The sequence below is a fragment of the Anopheles stephensi genome, chromosome 3 (genome assembly GCF_013141755.1).
Source record: "Anopheles stephensi strain Indian chromosome 3, UCI_ANSTEP_V1.0, whole genome shotgun sequence".
Lineage (NCBI taxonomy): Eukaryota > Metazoa > Arthropoda > Insecta > Diptera > Culicidae > Anopheles > Anopheles stephensi.
In genome coordinates, this window is record NC_050203.1 from 36,028,388 (window position 1) to 36,054,904 (window position 26,517).

Here is a 26,517-nt window from a genome sequence, read left to right on the forward strand (position 1 = left end):
GAGGAAAACAATTCAAAGATCAACGCTTCTTGATCTGTTAGCTGCTGTTTAAAAGTTTTTTCTTCAGTTTCGGTTCAGCGCGGAAAACTTGGATTGTCATTGCTTCCGGAAATTTTTTTCCAGAAAATGGTTTATTTGACACTTCATGACAGATAAAAACAGGCAGAGTTGTTCGGAGGGTCTGTCTTTTGATGCTACATACAATTCAAATGTATTTCTTATGATCGTCAACATGTAACAGTATTAGTTAGCTTAAACATATTCTTCTATTGTCTTATTTTCCCCAATAGGATTTTCAACTGTCTTCTCACCGTTTAACGGTAAATCTTCTGAGCGTAACCGAATCTGAAGATCGCATCGAAAATTGATTTAGACAATCGATTGGCCATGGAACTGAACTAATTTGGTTCAGGTCACATTAAAGGTGCATGGGAACGAGCCGACAGGAACGAGTAAATAACGAACCAAATTTAGAGCGCTGGGAAAGAAATCATTAATGTGATGTCTAACCGTTAATCGTAATCGTCAACATTGCGCCTTTTGTCAAACCGCAATCATCATGGTATAGAATCAAATTAATCCAAATGGCCGTCTGATACACTGGCCTAATTTTCAAACTTCGTCGAAAGTTAACGGAGAAACAAATGAGCACGTTATGACCCAATTTTAGAACTGTGCAAGAAACAGTGACATAATAATGCTAGTGTTAACTTATTTTTCTTCTAAATAAAAACATTCCTAAGCACAGCTATTTTGAGTCATAACCGGGTTTTGTTGGTGAGTTTAACAGTGAACTTAAAACTGAGTAACATTTGTTCCCATAACTCAACCAGACATTGTCAACATTTGTTGTTATGGATCTCACGTAAGTTTTGAGAGAACTTGCAACAAAAGTAAAGCAAGTGAGTAACGACGTAAAGGAAACTAATTGCAAATAACAATTTAATGTCATCTTTTGATTTCTCAGTACACCTCAAAAGACAGCCTTCGAAATCTGTCTCTATAGCAGGCAGAAAAAGCTATTCCAAAATTGGATTCGATCACCAGTCCTGTCGTGTGCAAGACCAAGCGCCGCTACCGTCTCTACCATTGGATGTACCAAGCTAATCACCGGTAGGAAAGCCATTTGCTTCAATTTCAATCGAGCTTCACTTCACTTACTCCTAAAAATAAATAGGTTTTCGGATATTCAATTCAGCATAAAACGAAACCATTCCCGGGAAGGATGATTCATCCTTCCACGCAACGAATGTGGGGCCCACACACATATTAAAAACGTGTTCCTTTCTCGACTCGGTACCATGATCGTTTCTCCTTCGCATCTTGCTGCTTTGCGATCTGTTTGATCATACGTGTAAAGTACGGGGACGCAACCATGAGGGGCCGCGGCAGCAGCATGTCGCGATCACCTACTCACAAAAGCACTTGGTCGCGCTCTCTTGGTGTTGTTTTTCCTCTGCTGCCTGTGTCTCGTCGGCGCCTGTCGCCTATGCGGTTCAACCACACCGGAAAAGGTAGGCCACAAAGCACCAACACGACGCGACCTACGGATGACATCTTGTGAACTTTGCCAGACGGGTGCGACACCTCCTCATCGAGAAGTCTCGAGGTGTCCCGAGAACATCTCTCGCCCGGGCCAGCCAGCCAGCAGCAGACGAGGGGAGGGCTCTCTAAACTTTGGGCGTCAACACAGTGAGAGAAGCGCTTCAATTGTGATAAATCGTAGAACGTTGGTTAATAGTTAGGAACGAGATTGAAAACATCCATTCTCAGGTTGGCGGGAGGCACAAGCGAGTCAGCGAGCACAATTAACTACCGGGGCTCAGTTGACCACCAGTTGCAAAGGCTGCTGCAAACACACCATAATCATCGGGTTGCGCGCTAGCATAAATTAAAAATGTTAATCGTAATGAAACGCGATTGCCCAAAGCTGCTGCTCAACTGAACTCTTCCCCAACGCGTCGTCGTCCCATACACCCCACCCTCCACCCACCCCCGATTGATGGGAACTAAAGCGTAACACAACAACAACAACAGCAACCAAAAAAAAGCTAAAGCAAAATGCATCGTTCACAAAAGAATGCGAGGCGCACAGTAAATGGAGTGCATCCACCACCACCCCACAACAACAAACCCGTCGAGAGATCGGGCGCCGTGTGATGAAAACTGGCGAGCTAAAGCTCGAGCATTCTATTTTCCACAGCGGCGGCTGCCGCCAACAAACCAACAACGCGTCAAAAGGCCCCATAGAGTGAAAAAGGGAGCAAAAACTTTAATGGAATGCAACACGTTTATCACGATATATGCACTCTCGGTCGAGGGAAAAGGCCCCCGGAAAAGGTACAATGCGAAATGCTCACACAATAGGAGGGTGTCGTTCCGCCAGCCAGTATTTTTCATGCCACTGAAAAATAATAGTAAACACTCACTGAAAGCGCGGCAGTAACGGTACGGCAAAATTATTACAATCCCCCCCTGACTGATGGAGCTGCTGGTCGAGAGTTGATGCTCGGCCCAATCTCGGATGGGTATCTACTAAATGCATTCACCACTCGACGCAACTTTTCCAACAAGTTTTTCACAGCTGCAACAGTTTTTGGGCACTCCGATTAAAGCGTGCCAATAAATATAACCAAATGGTATTGCGAATTACCAAACTCAGCCCCTCCTCCCACTTGGGGACTTCCCACCTGCAAAATAAACACAAAGTTCACGGTTTAAATACGAACTTTATTTGGGCAAAATGAAAAACGGCAAATCAAAACAATCCTCTCCACTCTACACGGGGCGTGACAACACAACGCATACAGGTGCATCCGCAGCCAAGCGCATCAATCAACGCGAAAGCACGAAGCGTGCCCGCACACCAAACGGGAATTGCATTGCGTGTTGTTCCTGTTTTGTTAATGAGCAATACTAAAAACGAAACGCAAAAAAAAAAGGCCGAGCAGTATTTACTTTTGCCGTTACGGTTTTCCACACCACCACGACCATATATATCGGCGGTGTTGGCGGGCCGGGGGCCGGGGTTTTATTAACTTTTGCAGCGTAGAATCAGAAATAGGAGCGAAAACAAAAACCAAAAACAGAAAGCCGTATGAATCAGAGCGCAAAATAGTGGAGCAACGAGGGGCGCGCGAGAAGGGGGCTGTGATATGCTTTCACACCTTTATAGTGAAGTCAGGCGCAGGTTTAACGGTGGAGTGGAGTCGTCATTGTCTAGGGGTCTCCTCATCGAGCAAAGGGATTCTGAGACGGGCTATCTTCCAGGGAGACGTTTCTGTGTGAGGGATATCGTCGTCCAAGAAGGTTCTTTCCTTTCGAAGTACCTATAGGTTCAAGAAGAGCTCGCAGTTGAAGTCGAAATTTGTTGTCCAAGTATCTCATCTACCAAGAGATCACTTCGAAGGGACCAAAAGATCTACCAAGTCTTTCAAGAGGCCACTAGCTATAAAAAAAGAAGCATTGATAGATCAAGAGATCACTTCGTCTAATAGACTTCGACTCGCAAGAGATCTTGTCGTCGAAAGGGCCTTACAGCCAGCTCAAGTTTAGATGATCCACTGCTGTTCCCAACAGTCTCAGGAAGTACAACTTCGTTTACGGAAGTAAAAACAGTAACGTTCTAATAACGCTCATTCTATTACCCTTAAAGATCAATTTAGGCACAAGGTCGAAGAAAACAGTTTGCTGGTCACACCACCCCATTTACCAACACAATTTGCAAACCTGGGAGCAGACAGTACTACTGGAGGGGTAAAATACTGTACTGGGTGAAAATCAAATTAACGTTGGCGTGGACTCCGAAGCGGTTGCTGGTGACGTAAAAAAAGTACCACCAGTTAGTGAGGTGGTTGTGTCTGGAGTGGAATGAATAATGACACCCATTAAGTGGACGCAAACTCTGGGACCTCCTAAACAGCAGAGAGGGCCTGCTTAATTTGGCGTTTAAATCAAACAACCAACAGAAACCACCTTCTCGGTTCCGGGCATTAAAGATCTAAGCCGAGTTGCACGGCGAAAGAGAGAGCGAGAGTTCAGAAGCGGCGCCTCACCAAACACACCACACACCACACACCATTTTTACGCTGAAGTCATTGGCGCTACCACCTTCCGCACATGCGGTTACGCGATGGAAACGAGTGCTTCGGGCGCGCGGCGGCGGTGGTCCTCAGACCGGTCGTGCTTGCTAGAAAACAGCCAAGGCCAACACCGAACACTACCCACGTGGTGGTGGTGGTGGTAGATCCCAGCTTCGGCACTAGGTTCATTCATAAAATAAGCCAGAGGTCCAGAGAGCAAAACCCTTATTTCCCTCCTCACGTATTGGCCACGCGCGCGCGCGCGTTAGCTTTCTATACACCCGCCGCCAAGCGATCGTGATCATCATGATTGAGTGATTGGGGATTGAGAGTAGTAGCAACAACGAGCAGCTAACTCACCCCCCCTAAGGGGATACACACCGACCTCGGACTCTGCTCGGCGAGCGCGGTGAAGAAAATGGGCGTGAAAATTCGCCTCCCTTCTGCATCTTCACCGCTGACCTCTCGCGGCACGATCGACAGTTTCCCTCGGCACAAGGCCGACCGACCCGCGGTCAAAAACACATATACGGCGGCGAGGAGCGATCGGACACGCGAGCAGCCTGGGTCTCTTAATTGTAAACCTTACTCACACACAACACCTTTTTCTTCGCCTTTTTATGATCTTGACGATGATCTCGACCTATTAGCTCCTGCGGGAGGAGACCTGCCGGACCAGCCCACCAAAGTAACAAAAAAAAAACCCCCTATCGAATATCAAGCCACCGCGAAAGGGCAAACCCCAAGAGCGCGCGCGCGCTCGCCGCACGCTTAGGTAAAAACGAGGATCAACGCCAGTAAAAGATGATCATTATCAAAGATCCGCGGCGAGCGAGAAACGACGACGGATAGAAATTAAAAGTAACCGTCGAGAGCACGCGCTTCAGCAGCGTCTGGATGTGCGGGGTACGCTGCGTTTGAAACTCGCCGTGTAAAAAAATAGACATTTCAGCGATCTTTCTTTAAAATTTCTCCAACAGAGAGCTGTGTGTGTGTATGTTGCACTAGGTCAAGAACGGCGGAATTCCCCGAGTAGTGTGGTGATCGGAGACGCAAAACGTTGAATGACGCCCATGAGTCATATGTGTCGAGTGTGCACGTGCCGGCGTGTATCAGAAGGTCGCCGCCGCCGTGTGTCGTAACCGTCATCCGTTCAGCGAAAGGAGGACAGCATTACCTGCTGTTCAATTCGCTAACCGAATCACTTTCGATTGCGCGAGCTTAAGATGTATCACCACCGGAGGACTGACGTGTATAGTAAGTAGTTGGTGGCTGCGTCACGAAATCCTTGCACATCGGAATGGAATTTTACTCTCCTAACTTGGAGTGTGGTGACACTGTGAAATTCCCAGTCTCTTTCGGATGACTCGTGATTAACTTGTGGCGTAAGAATACTGGACATAGACAGGGCTCTGACTGCACAGACGAAATTCTCCAGGCGATGTTCAGAAGCATGTATGGCCTCGTCATAACAATAACACCTGGTGACTAAGTTCGTAAAGTCTTTTAAAAGTCCGTCAGTCCAAGGGTCCAAAAGCCGACTGACTAGAGAGACACTCAACTTTAGTGAGCTCAAACTAAATCAAACTAAAAAATATGAAATAGACAAGACCAACAAACTAATATAACTTCAATATCCACTACTGAAAATGGGTGGAATACAAGATGGAAACATATTTCGTGAGAATTTACCGGCAACAAGCCCAACGCGGCAGAGCACAACAGAGAACTCGCCTCGAACGTTACCAACACAATGCACGAAGTAGACGGGGTGGGTTGTCTCTACACGCGTTGCTGGTCCCATTCTCTTTCCCATAGGGTCATAGACAGCAATGCAATGCAATTAAAAAACAAACCTTCACTTCTACGTAAATATGTAGCTCATATCTTTTGGACCACACACAATACACACACACACATACAGCTACAAATACGTATCTGCGTGCACATGGCGCATAAGCATTGTGCAACGAACCGGAACCGGAAGAAACGTGTGGGAGAAACACCACGTTGTGTGCGGTGTGGTGTGGCGCTTTCGTGTGGCGGGTTTTGACATGAGAGCGCGCGTGTGTGTGTGTGGTTCAATTTTCCACTTTTCTTTGAAAATCACCCTTTACAGCTTCGAGTTGGTAGAGTGGTAAAAGTACTTCATTTGCAAATAACGATATAAAATTGAATCATTTACTATTGATCTTAAAGAAGCTTTTTTATAATAGATATTTGAGAATAGTACCAACTATATCAGTAAAATTCGATGCTGTTGGAACATCTTCACATGCCAAAATGTTGTCTAAAAAGAAGCATCCACAACGTATTTTGAAAATAAATACCACTTCCGTCAGTTCCTCCTCAAATCACACCAATTTCTCACGGTAATTGTGAATCGCAGCCCAACACAGCTAGACGCGGAGTTGTGTTTTAATTCCCATCGCACAGTAGAAATGGAAAGAAAGTTGACAAAACGTCTCCCTAACGGAAGACGTCCAAGCAAAACGTGATGATGATGTGCCGTAAGTTTTGTGTGTCGGGTTTTCTTTTCGGTTCCACTTGATTCGGAAATAAAAACGAAACCCCCGATTAACAATGGTTTTTCGCAACAAAAGTGGGAGATGGGAAGAAACTTGAGACAATTTCGTTTCCATTGCCCATCCCAAACAATCCCACGACGATTACGAAACCACGATAAAACTGACGCAGCTTTGCAGAGACTAGTCGTAGAGGAAACTGATAAAAAAGAGTACACCGAGGAGAAAGTAGCGACGAGGTGGGGAAAATTTTTGGTAATCATTTTCTCGCAAAAACAACAACAACAAAACTTTTCAACAAAATACGGACCGTAAAAGATGTTTGCCTCAACACGCCAACTTATGCTGAAAAGTAGAGAGTTATTATCCACGGTGAAATTACACAACAATTTGGCATATCACCGAAGTCATGCAATGCCTTATAGGAACCGGTGGTTTTTCCTCCAGTAAGGAAGAAGTACCAATAATCCTTGACAGTGCACTCGGCTATCATCAATTTTCCCAAAACTTTGGAGGACTTACCACGGGGGCCACATACATTCGCTTGACTTCCGGCCACCCTACTAAATCCACCCCGCAAAGGCGTATATTTTTTTCCTCTGGCCACAATATTTCAGTCTGGGTTACGGGGGCCAGAGAGATGTAATAAATTTCAACTCCCTGCTTGCCATGCGAACTCCTCCAATCTTAGGGGGAAGGGAAACCTTCCGACCACGGATATTCTTGGGTGATTCGTGCATTGCACATAAAAACTCTTCTCTCTCTCTCTCTCTCTCTCTCTCTCGCTACCACCACCGATCCCCGATGTCCTTTTCCACCAAGGCAATCCTCGTGCAAATATCCTTCCGGATGTACTTATCAATCCAATGTCCCCCTTGCTCGCGTAATCTTTTTTTTTGCTTCACCCTCACACACAAAACAAACCGGTTAGCTGGTGGAAAACGGTCGCAATAAGTTTTCCACGTTGGCAAGAAAATAAATGAAACTTTCCAGACGGACGGACAGACAGACAGACTACCCAGTCCACCCACAGTGGTCTCGGACTCGGATAATTCTGGTACCCCGGAAAAACACCCATTAAGTGGTAAGGAAGAATCATTGCACAACTCCGGCGACCAATTTCCGGGGATTGGATATCCACCCGACGATGCTATCAGTATGCTTGAGCAGGAATGGGAATGCCTAACTTACCTAACATTGTCACTGAACGTTGGGATGATGTTGTGTACGGTGAGGAAAGGTTTCAACTACACAACAAGAGGACTCGGATGTTACTCCCTCTTATCGTTATGCACCAGGATACAACGGATATTGCGGAACAGCTTTAATCTCACTGTGACTCTTCTCCTGGCAAATGCCTCTACACAACTAGCAGTGAGCTGATGTCACTGACAAACTGCTGCAGATCACAGAACACTTTGCAAATGCTTCAGAGATCACCACAAACCACAAATACTTCGATCGTGCGGCTGTTGCTATGGTATCCGCGTTATGTTGCTATGCTACCAATGCGCCAACGGTTAAATTATTTCCCTTTCCACGCACACAGGACTTCAGCGTAGTAGTCGTCGTCACGCGGAGTAGATGTGTGTGTGTGTGTGGCTGCTGATCTGACCACCGAAGGACAATGCACACAACGTTTCACACACAAGCAAACGAACACAACACACGACGAACGAACGAACACAACGTGGGGCGAGAATGCAAGAAGGAGGACACACACAATAGCGCGGCGCTCCACAAAACGACACTCAAACACAACGGATAAAAACAACTGCACTGAACAGGGGAGTATCACGACGGATGAGACGGATGGATATTTTTCGGGGCAGGTATATTATTTTTACCTGCTACTGATTCGCGGTATGCGGCCTTTTCGACATACGGCGGCTTCTCCAATAATTATATTCACTGCGCTATCGCTCCTTGCAGCAATCTCGATGATCACCGGCACACAGGGAGCACACACAATAACACAACACAATCGGCACCCCAAATGCTTGATGCTGTTGGAGGATTTGCGCTTTGTCACCACCAGTATTACTAATTCGGATCTTCAGCCTTCCTGGGAAAACACCTTGGCCAGACACTTTTGTCACATCGAAACCCGATGCACAGTAACGCGTCCGAGGATACTCTCGCTACTTGCGAAACCACGGACGGACGACCACGTGTTTTTTAATGCAATGAAGAACACCACACAAACAAACACACACACTCTTTCTGCTCTATCAAGTGATCGATTAGCGTATCCGCCTGGTGTAGTGGTATTTTTATTCCTCTTTCGGCGCGTGGTTGAATGCAGACACGAGTTTTCTGTTTTTTTTTAAGATCTTAACTTCTCCTATATTCCCTGCGTAACGTTGGTTGTTTTCCGACTTGCAGTACACCGGTGAAAACCAGCACACCGGCAGCAGCAACACGCGGCACGTTTAGACTGTTGGCTAGCTAGAGGTAGATACTACAAAACACACACCGTGTACAGGCTCTTGTGTGGCTAATATATGCTCGAGCGGTTGAAGCGCGTGCGGATCTCGTCTTGTCGTAGCGCACGCACGCTTCCTTCGATGTCTGGAAAAAAACTGACGAGTTCGGTTCCGCCAAACATCGACCGAACGTGCCCGGCTCGAAAATTGCGAGCGAGAGCGATGAACGACATGCGAGAGAGACGGTGCGAGAACGTGTGCGATTCAGAGAGAGAGAGAGCGAGCGTGGTTCATTCGAAATGTGCGTACGACAGAGAGCAGCGTGCCGTTCATCGGCGTTTTTGTTGGAGGGGGCAAACATTCTCCGTGCAACATTTTCTGGCTGTGGAATTTGTTGCTTGGAACGCGGAGTCTGCCGGGATGCTTTTTTTCTTCTTACACTCCTCGGCTAATCTTAAGTCCAGCATGAACATAACGACGAAGAAGAGATTTGGGTAGCATAAGCTGCAACATAACTCCACCCACTCTACGCACGCTACGCCCGTGTCCGTGGGGAGATTGCGAGATCAGTGGCTATGATGTATTGTACAGAAAGAGATCATGGACCACTTTGTAGATCATTTTACGATCAAGAATTAATCCTTAAAAAATGTAGATTATCAAAACTAAAAAAACACACTGGAATAAAATTACAATTGGTAATTTGCTTTGAAGGTTTTTTATAAATTTTCCAAATATTGATTTGGTAGATAGAAACATTCATTTTTAAACAAAAGTTAAATGAAATGAATACCTGAAATCGTCAATTATCTTCGTAAAATGGTCACCTGGCTTAGAATTCACTCAAAACCGACTCAGATCAAGTCAAGACTTTTCGAGGTTGGGTTGCATCTAAATTTAACTTAAATCCCTCAATTATATAAGTTTTGGAGCAATGTTGCTGCATTATCCACAGATTATCTTGATTTATTTAAACATTGAGACTTTTAGGGATTCTCTTGAGTAGCAATTGCTTGAAGTAGTTTGGCAGGTGGTTGATAGTGCTAATGATAGTTTTGGATCGCTTAGGACAATTTAACTAATCGATAGCCACTGTAGATGAACTTTGCAATCATATAATGGAGTCCTGATATACAGCCAAGGGAAATTTGAAATCCAACTGTGGAATTCTGTCTTTTACAGATAATCGATTCATTCAATGAAACTTAACAATAACTCTAGGCAAAATTTCAAATAAATAGTGGAAGTCCTCTGTGTAACTTACGAATAATATAATGGAGTTAAGTGATTTAGGGGAAATTGGCAGTGCAAATGTGGAATTTTGATAAATTCTGTTGTATTTTTTAAGGAAGTGGTAATTAAAACAATATGTAATTAGGGAATTGGATTGGGGCGGTCCGGTGGCCGAGGCGATATCGGCACCGGTCTGGTCTTCACACGGCAGGACTGGGATTGAAATCCCATCCTAACCGCCTCCCCGTACTTAGGGCTGACTACTTTGCTGCGGGCAAAATCAAGTCACAGAAAGCCAGAAATGGCAGGCCGAGACCTTTCGAGGTTGTAGTGCCAAGGAACAAGAAGAAAGAAATAGGAAATATTCGTATTTAATAGGCTCATAAAGAAAAACTGCAGCGGATTGCAAAATTCCTTAGTCGCGTTTCAAATCTTCCCTTTTGGGATGCAAGACTCCATTATATGATTGGAAAGATGCACCACTAAAATTGATATATTCCATATATTTATCCAACTAAAGCATTCCTCTAAATGATTCAAAAGTTCCCTTAAGCGGATCCAAACCCTGAAAAGATCAATCTTTCATGATTCTTTAAGCAGCTTCAAAGCTCCTTTCATTTAGAATATTTTATCTGAATTTTACGACAGGACTGGGATTCAAATCCCATCTGAACCGTTCCTCCGCAGTGAGGACTGACTAATCCAACTATGCGGTAGTAAGCCAAAAATGGCAGGCATGACCTTAGAGGTCGTTACACCGAGAAAGAAGAAGATCTGCATTGTACATTAATAAATACCACTAATAACATTTTAGCAGATATCATGCAACGGTTATAATTTATCCAGGATTCTATCATAAACTTCCTTAAAAAAAAACATTTGCAAAATCGGAAACAGCCTATCAATTGTTTCGAAATAACATGCCTTACAAATTTGTCTAAACCCTTTGAGTCACGTCCTGCATTGCAGGATTCTTTTACAACTCTCCCAGGAGTTGCAGATTCCCAGAACATACTTTCGGAACACATGAATATCTGAGACACAAACGTGCCCAAATGACTTAGACTGCGTACATGTCAACACAATGAAATGAGCCATAACCTCAACCGAAACACGTTCGCCAATTGGGTCTACCTGACCCAGTGCTGCTGCTGACCTGCCCGGCAATTCGGTTCGCACAGTGAGGTCCGCCATTACCCACTCTGTCACAACTTTGTCTTGGTTGCATAGTTCCGCTTTCGGTTGCGCCAAACCGTGCTGTTTATGTAGGAGACTTTCCCGCCTGGGTGGTACTGTTTTTGTTTCATTAGCCATTTCCTACTGGACATGTTTGCTTTATTGCATTGGTCTGTGAGATCCTGTGCCTCAAGTGAGATTTCTTCCGGTATGTGAAGATTCTTTTGCAATCATCATTTCCTTTTTTGCCAAAAGGACGATTCTGATGAACCTACTTATACCGAAGCACGTACGAAGAGGTGGGAATTGAGGGAGTCATAGATTTTTTTTGTTTTCTTTTTTATGGTCTGTAATTGAAGTAGGGGTTTTAAGTAAAGGAAAATTGAAATCATTGATGAGATGACTTTTTTTAATATAGAAATTCTATTAAAATCTGTCATTAAAGATGAATATTATAGTCTCATAATATATTGTACAGTCAATTTTAAGAAAACATTTGCTGAATAAAATATCATTTGTTGCGTGAAACCGCCCTTACCGTCGTTAGCTCTAACTACTCTTAAAGACCACCCTGTGAAGGATGAAGATCGAATTCCATTTCACCTCAAAAATAAGAACGGAAAACCGACCAAAATAGCCAAGGCCAACGAGAGCCCAATCTCGTGCTGGGAAACGTTCGGCTTCTGTTCAATACATCTCGGTGTTGTTCCGGACGTGATGACAACAACAAGGATTAGGCTACCCTTTTGCATTGCATTGTTTTGTTTGTAGAGATCACGGTCAGATCTTGTCCTCCCTCGGGTTTTCCGAAACGATCTTTCCGGGCACCATCATCGGTACGTGCCGTTTGAAGACATTCGAACCCAAAGGAAGCAATCCTTTTTCCAAAATGTACAAAGAACTCAACGAATGACGGACAATTTTCCCATAGTGCGACAGAGAGAAGGCTAGCGAAAAGCGAAACGGGCGGTAATTGTATGATTTACGGTAAAAGTACGAGTCTCGACTCAAAACATTTGCCGAAATGTTCAAACAACAATATAACTCCCGTCAAGGCACTGTAAGTAACCGAGGAACCGAAGTCGGTATGGAAAAGCTCACTCTTCTCACCGACTCACAACACTCGTCTTATACGATTAATTATCACAAATATTTGTTTCGAGTGGAAGCGGAACACAATGGAAAGCAAGTGCGAGAGAAAAGGTTTTCAGAAACCAGAGAGGTTTAGGGTTAGGGCTTTGCTAGTTTTTAACAAATCTCACGCATTTTGTTTCCCACAGGATGTAACAGGATAATCTCAATTTTTTCGGTTGGATTGAGGCGGCGGCTTTGGGCGGCCGTTTGTTTTTGTGCTGTGTGTGTGTGTGATTGGATATTGAAGCTCATTAGCTTTGCCCAAGAGAGAGAGAGAGAGCTTGTTATCTACTTTCATTTATTGTTTAATAATGCATTTCACCCATAGTAGTAAATTAAGATCTTTGTTTTCCATTTTGTCACGAACTAGAATCCGCCGTAACCCGTCTGCAATAGAGTCAGATGACTATGGGCGAATATTATTGCTCTCTAACCTAACTTCTCTTTCAAATATCTAAAGATGTTCCGAAATTACCAAATATTCAAATTTGAAATTTTGTAACGGCAGTCCAGCAGCAGGTTATAAGCCTCCTGACGCAACAATTGTTCAATTGCCTTCAATTGTTCAACCACTACTCCAACCAACCATTGCGCAGTGTCTTCGCTGCTGTCCCTTTTGAAACCACTCTCAAAGCCGCCTAATGTTTTCCCATTAGCGTGAAAAACAATCTCGGTGAAATTAATTTACCCCAAAAGTGGGCCCTCTAAAGTAGAAAAATCACCATTTGATTGAACATCGTCAATGCTACTACCGAGTGCATCGTTACGGGCGACGTAAAAGCACGGCCTACATGTGCCATTAGTTTCAATTACGCAGCAATAGCGGCGGCGTCCTTCCTGATGATGATGATGTCTCAATAATCAGCTTGCAGCTGGTTCAGCAGTTCGGTTGTGGCCGACCCCACAAATCTGACACAAATACACTTCATCGATCGTTTTTCGGGCTCAATTTTCCCAACAGTCTTGGGTACCGTACTCATATGCCAGTGGGAAAATAAAGTTCCCCATAATTGGCAACGCACCCATGTGCGGTGTTTGGTGTTTTAACCTTCTACATTTCAAAACTCTTGAATTGTTCGTCAAATTAGCGGCGTTAGAAGGCTTTCAGAAAGGAGATTTCTTGAAGTGATGCGTTACTGAACATGCTTAAGCAGTTCGAAAACAGACCGAAATAGGCAGCGATAGTTTTTTTATGCTGGTCGAAGAACTGCAAATGCTGGGGAAGTATTGTAGCTAACTGCTGCAAGTGACATTCTTGATTAGGAATCATTAATCATAGTCATGTTAGTAATTTCTGGCCATTTCGCTCGATGTTAGCCAACTTTGCTCACATGCATTTAGATTAGTTTGGATCTGGCTACGAAATATGCGGGAGTGTAATTGTAATTTGCGGCAGTGGCTGTACGTCCTTCATATGACTAGACCAAGTAGTCAAATTAAGTCCGGATCTTTCTAGGTAGCTGGCGTTGAAGACCGAAAAGGCAGGGCAAATTAATCCTTCAAATGTAGTTGTCCAGCATTCAAAAAAACTATTGATTTTGAAAGGACGAAACGAAAATAATGTTTATCTAGATCATTTAAAGTTAAATTATAAAGGAAGACTTCATCTACATAAAGTATTCCACAAATATATTGCACTATTACTCCTCCAGGCAGGCCTTCCCTTGGGGAATTAGGTGGGACCCAATGTCTGGTTCTTATAAAAATAATTAATCCATACCTAGTGCTTTTTGGGCCTTAATAACCATTTGAGCCTAAATTCCTTGCCTTCAGAGTGCTTGGTTGAGGTCCTTCACGAAAGATGCAGTACAGTCTATTGGTCACTGCAAAGGATACTTCTGCGACTTTTGGGATTTTGTGATTTAACATAGACGCATTCGTCTCAGACATGGACTATGAAGATTCAATTGCTTCTTCTTCTTCTTCTTCTTTTTCTTCTTTGTCAGTAACAGGCTCGGAAAAGGTTTTTTTGGCATTTTTCTGGCTTTCTATGACTTCGTTTAACCCGTAGCTGCATACAATAATATAATCCAGCTCCTGAGCCTGCTCCTGGGGAAGCGATTTCCCGGATGGGATTTGATCTCCTGTCCTATCGTGTGAGGATCGGTGCCGTTATCGCCTCCGGCCACCGGAACGCTCCAAAGTTTGTAATGCTACATAGAGATGTTGTTCGCCGCATAGACGAATGATCCGAGGCCTGTGGTTCAAAATTTTACAAATTTGAAGCCAAGTATGTTAAGAATTGTTGGGCTTTTCTATAATGTCTTAATATTTAAAACTTCTTTGATCAGGAATATAAGTCTCAGTAAGTAGAAATCTTCAATTGATCGGTCAGAATAAAAACGAAAACAAACCCAACATATTTGTTCGGTTAGTAATTAAAAACCAAATAGGAATGATGAATTAAAATATTCAAACTGCCTTGCCGTTGAAGCATTTAACCCTTGGTTTGATGGTATGCGGTGTGTGTTCATTTAATTTTATCTTTCTTTTAGTATTTTTTTCCACAACAGGTGAATGGCATAGCACCGTGGAAGCAAGTTAAAGCTTCTGTAGTTTTGTCGAACCTGAATCTGTGAAATACCCCTTTTTTTAGACGTCTTGCGCATTTACATCAACAATAGAACTATGGCAGCAGGTCCATACAATCTTTATGGCAATCATTAATTTAGGTTCCAAACTTCCCTTCCGTGGTTCTTTGGCCAAGTACACGTCCATTACGTCGTCAGAAGTTAAGTTAAGTAAAATCATCGTCATACTTGGTTGCATTTCGTGGGGCCGGTTATGAAATGCATTCCGAATTCGCTTACTTCCCAGGAAATCGTTATGTTCCGTAAATACAGTTTTGCTTATTAAGATAAATCAGATCAAACAGCTGTACCGCCGAGGAAACTTCCGAAGGTTTTCAACTACAGAATAGCCTATAAAACCAGCCTTAAGGCTTGTAATCTGAAGAAGTTTATCAAATGGTTCGCGTAACAGAGCAATTGTTTTGTTTCGTCTGTCTGACGCTGTCGACAAGGCGAAGCAATAAATTTGGATTTTTTACCTAATTAAAAGTTGGTAGTATCATCATTCTACTAATAAATATTTTTTGCTTAATCTCTCGACCTTAACATCTAGACCTACTGTTACCACTTAGCCGAATAGTCAGTGCTGATGGAATTCTACATTCGATTCTGAAGACTGGCTTTTCGCTACCATCTCAGACACCGGACCGTCCTTCTCATATTTTGGCATGCATTAACCGCATAAAACGTCTCTCAAACATCTTGCCGGTTGCATAAAGTAATTTACATTCCTTGGTGATGTCTTACAAAAAAAAACCACTCGCACTCATACACTCCGAAGAATGAGATACTTTCAAACGAGAACGTCAAGCATTCAAAGAAAATAATCAATGCCTCGAGAGAGCCGCGGAGTGTGTTTGTGGAACAGTACCGACACAAGAGCAGGCGAACCATTTGTGAGGCGAAGTGGAGCAAAGTGGAAGAAATTAATAAGCCACATTAATAAGGTGAGAACGTCGAGCATAACCCTTTTTGCTCCCGTCCGGAGTGTCGAAATTCAATCAATCATCGCTTCACGGCACCAGGAATTCGTCCAAATTCATTCGAATTAATTGATGAAATCCAATATTAGCCACTGGTTTTTCGGTGTGCACTGGTGCTGGGCTGCCTCATCATCATCATCATGATCGCCGTTCCCGAAAAAAGGCTTCATTGTAAACGCAGAAAATCACACGCGTTCATACTTTGTGTGGTGTTGTGCGAACACAATCGACCCATCGCGCGGTGGTAGTAGCTTCACGGTTCTTATCTTCCTACTGCAGCCCACTTTCGTTCGGCACCGTCCGCGTTCGGGCTTTGATCATGTCTTACCATCCACAGCCAGCCACGGGGTTTCCCTGCCAGAATCAATCAGCTCGGCCAACCTGCACCAAGCTCACACATCTTCATCGATCGGTGAGGGTACCGTGGACCGTGGACGGCTGGCGGTTCCTTCCGTGGAGGAACATATTTTCGTTCCATACGGGTATCGGTATTGCTACTCGGCCCGTTGTCCTTTTGCCGGATCGGACTAAGTTCGGATCGGCGCTGGCTACCCGGTCCGAGCTGCCAAGGTGTACGAAATGTATAATGATGGGCATAAGTATGTAATAACAGTTAATTGAACCGGCATCATTTGATTTCATTCAACAAATACTTTAAAGTACGCTTCTTTCAAGCTGCGTTATGGCTCAATGTGCGTTTTTGTGCTTTGTGTGCCCAACCTAGAGTTCCCGGCGAGTTCATTATTATCCGTCCATTGGTGGTTCGCCTATCAACCGAGGTGGGAGTGTGGAAATACGGAAGCTGTGATCGGAAAGGAATTCCGTCTTCCGCTTTGGCGTGGAATGAGGAACTGACATTTTCCCACACTTCTGGAGCGCGAGTGCTGCTGCTGCTGCTGCTGGTGCGCCAGTTTTTCATCTCTCTTTGCTTCGACATGATGTTCTGGTTTGGCGGTGATGCCGCGGTGTCGGACTGTTGTTGTTTTTTTTTCGTTCGTAACCATCCAAGTGCCAGCGTATTGTTCCGGTGTGTGGCTTCTTGATCGTTCTCCCACCTGATCGGCCCACAGCCCAAATCATGTAAGTGTGTTTACCTTGCACTGATTGATTTCGGCTTCCAATCAATGCTGAATTTCGTTGCCAATGATGATGATGATGTATGATGAGTTTCGAAATGCCGCCAACAGAAATTATCGCTCATTCGAGCGGCCCAAAACCATTACCGCCGGGGCCCATGGCGGGAACTCGCGGCTACCACCCCCCCTTGCAGCCCAGACCACTTGTTGGGGGGCGATTATGCCCATCGACCAATGGTCAATCTTCTGCTTAGCAAGGAGCAACCTTTCACCAAACATCAAGCTTTTGGCAAACCGACAGACAGCCGCCATACACGATCACCGGGGCACTTCCCGGGGCTTCCTTCTGTTTTGATTATGTATACAGCCATATGTGATTGTTTTCGGTTTCGTTTTATCCCGAGACTACTACTTCCTCACGTGGAGCTTTAGCATAAGACACTTGCTCGTCTCGCATTCGGCGGCATTCGGATTGATGCAGAAGGAAGAGTTGAAAAACAAAAGCCCCACTCGAAAGCCTTCTGTGGGAACCACAATAGTCACCCGTTTTTTTAAAGGGGAAATCGAACCCGAATTTCTTACGCCTCGATGCGTGTAATGACAATTATTGATGGCGGTGTCTTTGATTGAAGATTCGTTCCGTATCGAAACACGATCGCGACAGGTTGCTGCCGAAAGAGGCTCTACCGCTACAGGTTCTGGATTGCTCATCCCCACACTTATAACGCAAAACCAGGGCATTTAATTGTGGTTGAGTTTTTCGATCCAAGGTTTTTCGTCAGAAACAGTTCTCAGAGCTCATTGGACAAATGGTTTTAATGTTCCTTGTTTTGAAAATATGTTTAATTTTGTTCCGAACCTTTCATCGGGATAGACCAATAGCAAGTAACATTTTGCAACTCTTATACGCCGTTGAGACATAAACTATGTGGGGCGGCTCGGTGGTAGAGGCGGTCTTCATACGGCAGGACCGGGGTTCAAATCCCATCTGAACCGTTCCCCCGGATTGAGGACTTGACTATCTAACTCCGAGGTATCTTCAAGTCTAGTAAGCCATAAATGGCAGACATTGACCTTAAGAGGTCATTAGGCCAAAGAAGAACAAGAAGACACATAAACATTGTCCAGAACTGAGTTCCCGAAATCAAAAAGGATTTTTGGTCCCGAATGTGTGAAAGGACAATGAACGATCCGCTGCACTGACAGCTATGTACTGTGAGATGTGTGACGATAGCGAATTAGGTTTACCAGGCTCGTATCATGTCATGTGAATGACGCCGGATGATTGAACCCACAATGTCTTTTTCAGCCGTTTAAATGGATGCAGTAGCGTGGTAGGCCCTCGATAGCCCGATGGGAGTCCTCGATAGCGGATAGGCCGACGATGGTGCACGTTCCTCGACTGTAGAGGACTTCTGCAGTAGGTAGGTACAGTAGGTCGACTGTAGAGGACTTCTGCAGTAAGTCCTTAAGGACAAGAAATAAAGAAAATATGTATCCTGTTTTTGTGTGCTAACATTTGTTGAAGCTAACGGAGATGGAGATTTTTGTTGATGATCAAAGATTATCTGTGGCCTGAAAACCTAAACACTGTCTATTCATTAGAATCATGTTGAGAGTAGCGAAGTAGCGGAGCATTTGTCACATTTAAAAATATAGGCATCGAAATACTTAACCAAAGTTTTTTTTTAATAAATACTGCTCAAGAGTTCATTCTAACCGTACAACAGCACGAGCACATGCTTAGCAGCATTTATTGCAAGCCATCCACCGCGCCCTTAATCTCCGAGACGGAGTTATGTTTGACTAATTCTACCCGGTACCCGGGGCGGCTCCGACCCGTCAACTGTCGTAAAGTATGGTGGTATGGGCCTGACGAAACGAAACTAATAAGGCGCAATAATTAATTTTTATTGCATATCGTTTGTGCCCGCACACGCCAGTTGTATCCTTTTCCATTTTCTTTATGTGTGGCTGATGACGCCGACACGCGGTGCCACTCGGAAAGTTTGAGAACCGTTTTTTTATGGACTTTCTCGACTGCAACAATAGGTAACGCACATATGCTCTTATTGGTGGCCATCGCCTTTTAGGTGGAGGCGTCTAGTTAGGAACGTTTTGGAAAAGTGAAGCATGCAACGTGTGGAATGAGAAGTGGCGAGAGAAGCAAAATGCCAAACGAATTCCTTTAAAATATATTTTAAATTCTCTAAATAAATATCGATCAGTAGGAGATTCGTGTCCTGAAATGACAACTTTTCTTCGACATTTTTTACCAACCCTTAAAGTAACGATTCGCTGAAACGAAGCGATGAAACCCATCAAGGAGAATGCTTGGAACCATTGCCGTCATGTGGTTTTTATGAGCTGTCGGCAAGGTTGACTTGCAATAAAAAGCTGTAGTTTATTATGTTTGGCGACGAGGGCTTTCGATGCCGGCGCATGCAAAGGCGACTAAGGAAACTGGCTCGTCGTCTACCACAGAATCTCAGACCTGTGTTCTAAGACGTAAGAAAAACTACTACTAGCGCGTAAAATGAGACGGAAGTTCATCATTTTTTGCCTAGAATATGTTTGAGAGATGACAAATCGATGTGCTCTGATTTCACCAATTCTAGGTCAAGGTTCTCCAATCATTATGTTTTGATTTCATTGTTGCATCAGCTTTCTAGGTCATGTCTGCCTTCTACCGAATTATCGCTCCAAGTGACTTGATAGTATTAGTTCTAAGTCCTGAAATTTAAAATAAAACAACTTTTTGAAACAAGAAAAACTCCAAAAAAGGGTATAAGCAAGCTTTACATCACCATCTGGAAGCATCAAACACCAGGTAAGGCAACACTCGGCAAACCATTTGACCTAGATTAAGATTGGATGATTCCCCGGGAGAAGGTTTCAGATTCCGTCCAGCTTGACGTTCGCAACAAGCTGGATGAAACCTGAAGCTTTGGTTTGATGCCACTGTCTTGTAAGGCTATTCGAAACCTGTCCATTTGTAGCGCCTTCTTAGGGACGCTGCTTCCCCTGGGATCCTTTGATATCTTTTGCCGATGATCGAACAACAGATAGCCACAGACAATGCCGGCCGGGTAGCTTGTCTTGGGAAAGGTGGTTGGCTCGTATGCCATCGGGCTAATTTGTGAGTGTTAAACTTTGGAAATGTTTGTTTCCCCACCACCCCCCCCCCACCCCCCAAAAAAAGGAAATAACGGACCCTTAGAAGATTCTAAGCAAGTCTTGCGATGGTTTTTAGTGGTGTTACAGACTATCATATTTACTACTCGATTCTTATTTTAAGGCATAAATTAAGGAAAAAGCTAGTACAAAGAGGTTTTCTCCTATTTAAAGGTTTGGAAATATCGATGCAACTGTGTCTTAATTTGTAGCAATCCATTGCGTCAATCACACTTCGCTTAAGTGTACAATCACCACTTGAGAGGCAACCCCGAAACACCACTTTCCTTTACTAATGCATCCAAAAACGACTCAAATTCATTTGCAAAGTATGCATCGTGTCGAAACAAAACTGTGCGTTGCTGTGCAGCTGGATGTAATATTTTCCCTTTTTCCATCCTGTCCCGAGCATCCTTCTTCCACGCAGGCGGACACAGCAAATGTGTTAAAAACTGTTCGTTCAAGTAAAAACGGAAGCATTAACTGCACTTTCGGGCGACCACCACCACCACTTCTACCAATGCTGGCAGTGCAGTGAAATGCGTCTACGGCTAGGATGCAACATTAAATACGTGCGATATATCCTGAAGCCCGAAAAGAGTCCTCTGACACGGACTGCCGGGACCGTGGTGAGCCCAACTGTTCCGCAGACACGTGCGACATCAGACGATCAGGTTACACAGGGCAGGATCAGCAAAGCAGTTGGCCGGTTGAAACACATCGGCCACCAGGCACATTACATCGACTTATGACGGCCCGACCGGCAGGCGTCTCTGATGCACCGCACCGGCGTGCATGGAATTATGTCCCGGCTCACGTTCCGGGTTGTTTGTGCAGAAGACACGGCAAGGAGAACCAGTTCATATTGCACATCGGGTTGGTGGCGGGTGCTTTTCACGGTTCAATCACTCTTGCTTGAATGTTTTGCATCCGTATAATTATTCATTCTATTTTGCCTCACTTAAAGCTGGTTCGTTTTCTTCAGTTCAAAATGTGGAATGCTGAGATAATGGAGAGGTTTAAGGAAGCTGTGTGGTAGATAACGATCGGCAAAGCTTTACTCTCTACTAATGATAGCCTTCAAACGTTGAAATTTAGAATTTCAATTAGTTACTATAAAAATTCAAGATTTTCAGGGTTCAGGGTTCAGGAAAAACACAATGGAGCTTCTACAAATGGAAGGCATTAATTATCACGTGGTTTTGGCAATTTATTTGAAAAACGAGAGTAGCCACGTCAAAGGAGAACAGACCAAGATCGACGGTCACAGAAAAAAAAATTCTCCATTCGAGACAAAATCTATAGCTGCCACATGTTCGAGATGATTTTTTGGCACACGACCGACACGCTTGCTACCGACCATATGGTATATAAGCTGGTCCGCGGATTTTGGGTACCACAGTAAAGGTGACCTGACAGACAGACCCTCGAACGATCGCTTGCCACACAATGGACCCAGCAGGGTCCATGCTGCTGCCTTTGCAGTCTAAATAGCTTTTCCATCGAGGCAACTGTTGCACAGCGAACGCAGCGCAGAAAGGTACATCCGCGACCTAAGGAAACGATCGTCAGGTTTAAGATCGGTAGCACGGGAACAATTAAAAAAGGTAGCATTCGGTGTGCATGATTTTTGACAAACGAATCGGCGCTGACAAGCCGAAGGTTGGCTGCAAGATTGCTGTACGGCAACAGCAGGCAAGCATGTGCGTAGGGTTTCCGCGAGAAAGCTGCTGTTACCGGTAGCTCTAAATGTTTAGCAAGGTAGTAGGGTAGTACGGTTTCCAACAATATGGGCTGATCCTTGCCAACTCTCGAACGACGGGATCATCTTGAGAGCTATATTTTTGGATACGATTTGAGGATAGTAACGGTTATGACAGGAATGCGAGTTCTATATTCTAGACATGGATTTCTGTTGCATATGCTTGCGTTAAACTCTATACGAGAACGATTCGTTCAGCGTAATAACATTCAAGAGATAGGATCGTTAACGTTAAGGGTCGTGAAAGTAGAAAGTGTTCACAGTTGATCACTTCATTAACAGCTTGCTCGAGATCCTCGCTCGTCGAAAGCTGTAGAAGAAAATCAATATATCTTTCCTCTAACTACGTGCTCTTGATGCTCTTTGGGTTTTGCCTTATCTCCGTGCTACAATGTAACCGTTTTGCTTGACTCTAGCAAAGAGCAGCTGACTCTAAATTCTTGCTCACCTTACGTGTGTGTGTGCGTAATCCAAAGATTTTTTTTGTTGTAGCCTTTGTCCGTCAAGGATCCTATTTCATTAGCTAGTTGCTCCAATTTGGTGTGAAGTTTGACAGTTGTCGAGTCCAGCGCGTTGCGTCACCGTGACGACTGTTGTCGTAGAAAGACGTACAACGAGCAACGGAGGCAGATTTTTCTTTTTTCAGCGTGACTTCTGCTCTCTCACGCACGTAGAAGGTTAGCCAAAAGAAGAAAGGCCCAAAGTCCAATTAAAAATTGCCTACAATCTGTCAACCTTCTGTAAACTACAGTACCTAACTAGCTTTGAACCCTGCCGACTCTGGATCGCATCGTCCTTACCTTCTCGTTCGTCAGGGAGTCGAGCCCGTTTATCGGTGATCATTCATACCGACCGGTGCTTGACAGAATCGGGGTCATTTCGGGCGGTACCGGTGACCGGTTCGGGCTCCGATTTATTATCTCAATTTTCCGTCCATTCGATTGCATTTGTGCACAACACGTAGGAGGTTAGCGTGGGTGTCCTTTCACTACCTGAGCTATCACGGCGTTAGGTCTAGGATCCTGGGTCACGTTTATTCTAACCGCTGTCGTAATTTTCTTGGGTAGTCTCTGCTCCTATTTGCTTCTCCTCGTTTGCTGTCTTGTTTCTTTAATGTTTACTTAACAAATAACTGAAATTGACCAAACAAACCACCCTGAAATGCGTCCCGTCGACAAGAATATCATCAATTGAAGCTAGGATTTCGTAGAAATTCTGTTCAATAACTAACGGTGCAGTAGTTCATGTTGCTGTATGATTAAAGACACCGGCAGCATTTCCGGATTCCTTCCAGGGAACAGTAATCAGCGGTGGTCCTTCGAATAACATCTCATTGTCGCATCGGCCCGAAATGGCAAGAGACGTCAGAGTGTGGACCATTTCTTCCCCCTCTTGCTTAAGACACATCCTCAACGCATCCTATACAACAACAAAATCACACATCCTGATCACACCTACCGCCCAGGTTGTGTGAAAGGGTCTGGTGGTAATCACTGAAAAACAAACAGACTCATGAAGAAAAAGCCGAATGTCACTCGCAGGTCACAGGCTGATGATATGTCTAATTCATGTCTAACCTTCCGCCTGGCCGTCCAGCCCGACCAGGCCAGCAAGAAGATTACCTCTCGCGTGGTGTCTTTATTCCAAATGCGGCGGCTCAGTGTTTCTAAAGTTTTCCGAAAAAACAGCCTAATGATATTGATTCCCGAGAGGTGGGCCGCTGCTTTTTCTGTCATGTTTTACTGAAACGATCCGCTGGCTCCAATGGCGGTAAACGTCAAATGTGGAAGGTAATAATGATAATGCTGATGGCGGTGTTGTAATTTTCTAGATAAACTATCTAATGATACCGAACGCAACGTGTCCATCCAAACCTTAGGCAAAGGCAACGTGGCTTGTAAACGAGAGTGACATATTGAACGCGAACGCGTAATAATGTTCAGCCATGGTCACCCTTGTCTTAGGGTTTTGGGGCGTATGGATGTTGAATGGATTTTATCGGTGTGTAGCTATTTGGTTACCCAAGAGGAGGTCGCTGACTGTGCTTGTTTCAGCCTTAGAACAAACAAATCAGCTGTAGAAAGAGAAGCATAGCGACACTCCATTAATGGGTTATTGATGGCGCTACGAGCCGAGGATCTAAGTCGCTTGGAAAGTTTGGTGAGGCGAATGAGGCACAATAGAGTTACTCGAACACGAAGGAAGATTCTTTTAGTAAAGTCTATATTATTGCAATGCTAAATGAAAAAAACAAATTCAAAATCTGTCACATTCTTCACTTACCACGTTCACAAAATCCTGGAAAGAGATCGCCTCCACCTTGGAGGTCTTCGCTTTCAGCGCACGATCGAACAGTATGTCACGTTTGTTAGGCGGTACGTTGGCGAGAAATTCTGGTGATTTGAGGGCAGCGACAAAATCGTCCACCGGAATTTCGCCAAATCCTTCGGGATCGAACTGCAGAAGAGAGAAGAATGCAATGTGCAGTTGAAAGAGCACGCGCGCCATTGGGGATCGACCGATTTGGTGGTGGTGGTGGTGGGTCATGCTTACCGCATCGAATAATTGACGCCATTTCTGTGGAAAGACACAAGAAATTGAAGATCGAATCGCAAATTAACAATTGGGAAGAAACATGTTGAGCGGGTTTCAGTTTGGCCGAAGAACACCAACGCCATTTCCACTGCTCAAGGATAACGGCGTTCATCTCCAAGGGCATCAAGACGCGCGTTCGAGTGTGTGTACTTACATCCTTCATAAGTTCCCGGCGCAGCTCGACTTCGTCATACTCCGAGTTGAGGTCTGTGTGGTCCGTTTCATAAACTGGTTCTCCGTCGCCGGACTGCGAGATGCTGGTCCCGATGCTGCCGAGCGAGCCGCCAATCGTGGAAATGTGCTCGATATCGGCCAAAGTTTCTTGTTGACTGTTGCTGGCAGCATCAAGCTTGCCACTACCCCTTTCATAACCGGACCACATGACGTGCGGATGGTTTGCATGGGCTGGACGACGTACCGATCTCTACAGATGAGCTGAGTGACTCACCCCAGCAGTAGGTTTTTCGGAGGAATGCTTGGGAATAGAGTGTATCTTTTCTGTGTGAGGCCTGTTCATAGAGATGTCTCAGGATCGTTTTGCCTCAAACAATTCTAGCTCTCTCGGTCGTTATCACTCCTGTTGTCATCTACGACTTCCACCGTCCGTTTTTATATAAATGCTCCTGTAAGCCATCCAGAAACGCATCCACCAAGCGGCCATCCGTTAAATAATGAAGTTATCTCAAAGTTTTCTCGCGGTGAAAGGCTTTGAAGCCATAGGCTTCGTGAGGTGAATATGGCTTCTTGCGATCTGGAAGAGTTTTAAGGAAGAAAGTGTCATTAAGGAAGATATCACGTTCTGGTAATTGACATATTGTTATAGTTCAAGTAGTAATAGTGGGGTGGTCCAGTGCACGAGGCTATAACGGCGCCGGTCTTGACACAGCAGGACCGGGGTTCAAATCCCATCCAGACCGCTTCCCCGTACGTAGGGCTGACTACTTTACTACGGGTAAAACTAAGTCACAGAAAGCCAGAAATGGCAGGCTGAGACCTCTCGAGGTTGTAGTGCCAAGGAAGCAGAAGAAGAAGAATAATAGAAGTCTCTGAAGAGAAGTCATAGACCAGCTTTACGAAGACTTCAAACCCGTACAAAACTTTATTTCCTGATGCTTCAATTTTCATATCACAGAACTATCAAAGGAATGTCCTGAAGGCAGCCGAAAACATGAAATCACCCACATCCTTATGCACAGTTAAGTTTTCATGCAATTTAAAGACGTCTTTTTTATAGTCGAAGGATATCTATGACGTATATGTTAGTTCGAGAGAAGGGAAAGTCTGAGATTCTATTTTATAAAATGTTAAATTTACTTCTTGAGGCAATCCGGTGACTGCGGCGATTGCGGCGCCGTGTGAACAATACTTTTTATTTCTTGTTTGACACTACCTCGAGAGGACTTCCCCTGCAATTTCTGACTTCCTTGGCTTTAAATTTATCCGTTACTGTATAGCTAGTCCTTCACACAGATAGGCGAGCCGGACGAGATTCAATATCCGGTCCAGCCGAATATTGTTGTTGGTAATGTTTAGTTGAGACGACGTTGTGTCTCAAGTCTATAGTAAAACGTGTCAAATATACTCCAACGCAATGCTTCATTCGAATTACTCTGCACTTCCCATATTAGGTGCCCCGTTCCAATTTAACACCTCGCCATTATAATCATGTCCGTGGTCATCAATCAACCAATCATGAATAGAACATCAATACACGCTAAGCCCCAAGCCCACTAATAGAGCCTTTCACATATAATCGGTCCAGCGTTTGCAGATACACTGCG

General features: G+C 44.4%; 1 protein-coding gene across 7 annotated transcripts in view; it reads right to left on the minus strand.

Moving 5' to 3' along the window:
- Nucleotides 1–26,517, minus strand: part of LOC118509700 (protein rhomboid) — a 116,927-nt gene that overhangs the window by 16,446 nt on the left and 73,964 nt on the right. For 2 of the 7 annotated variants that reach the window (XM_036050772.1, XM_036050771.1), the window contains exons 2-4: nt 24,891–25,487; nt 24,695–24,718; nt 24,425–24,598 (exon numbers count right to left, since the gene is read on the minus strand). In XM_036050772.1, coding sequence (XP_035906665.1) covers nt 24,425–24,598; nt 24,695–24,718; nt 24,891–25,118 — 426 coding nt within the window. In that variant the 5' untranslated portion in view covers nt 25,119–25,487. Of the gene's footprint in view, nt 1–7,798; nt 9,201–24,424; nt 24,599–24,694; nt 24,719–24,890; nt 25,488–26,517 lie in introns of those variants that run through there. The other 5 variants (XM_036050773.1, XM_036050775.1, XM_036050776.1 and 2 more) reach the window with 5 other exon arrangements.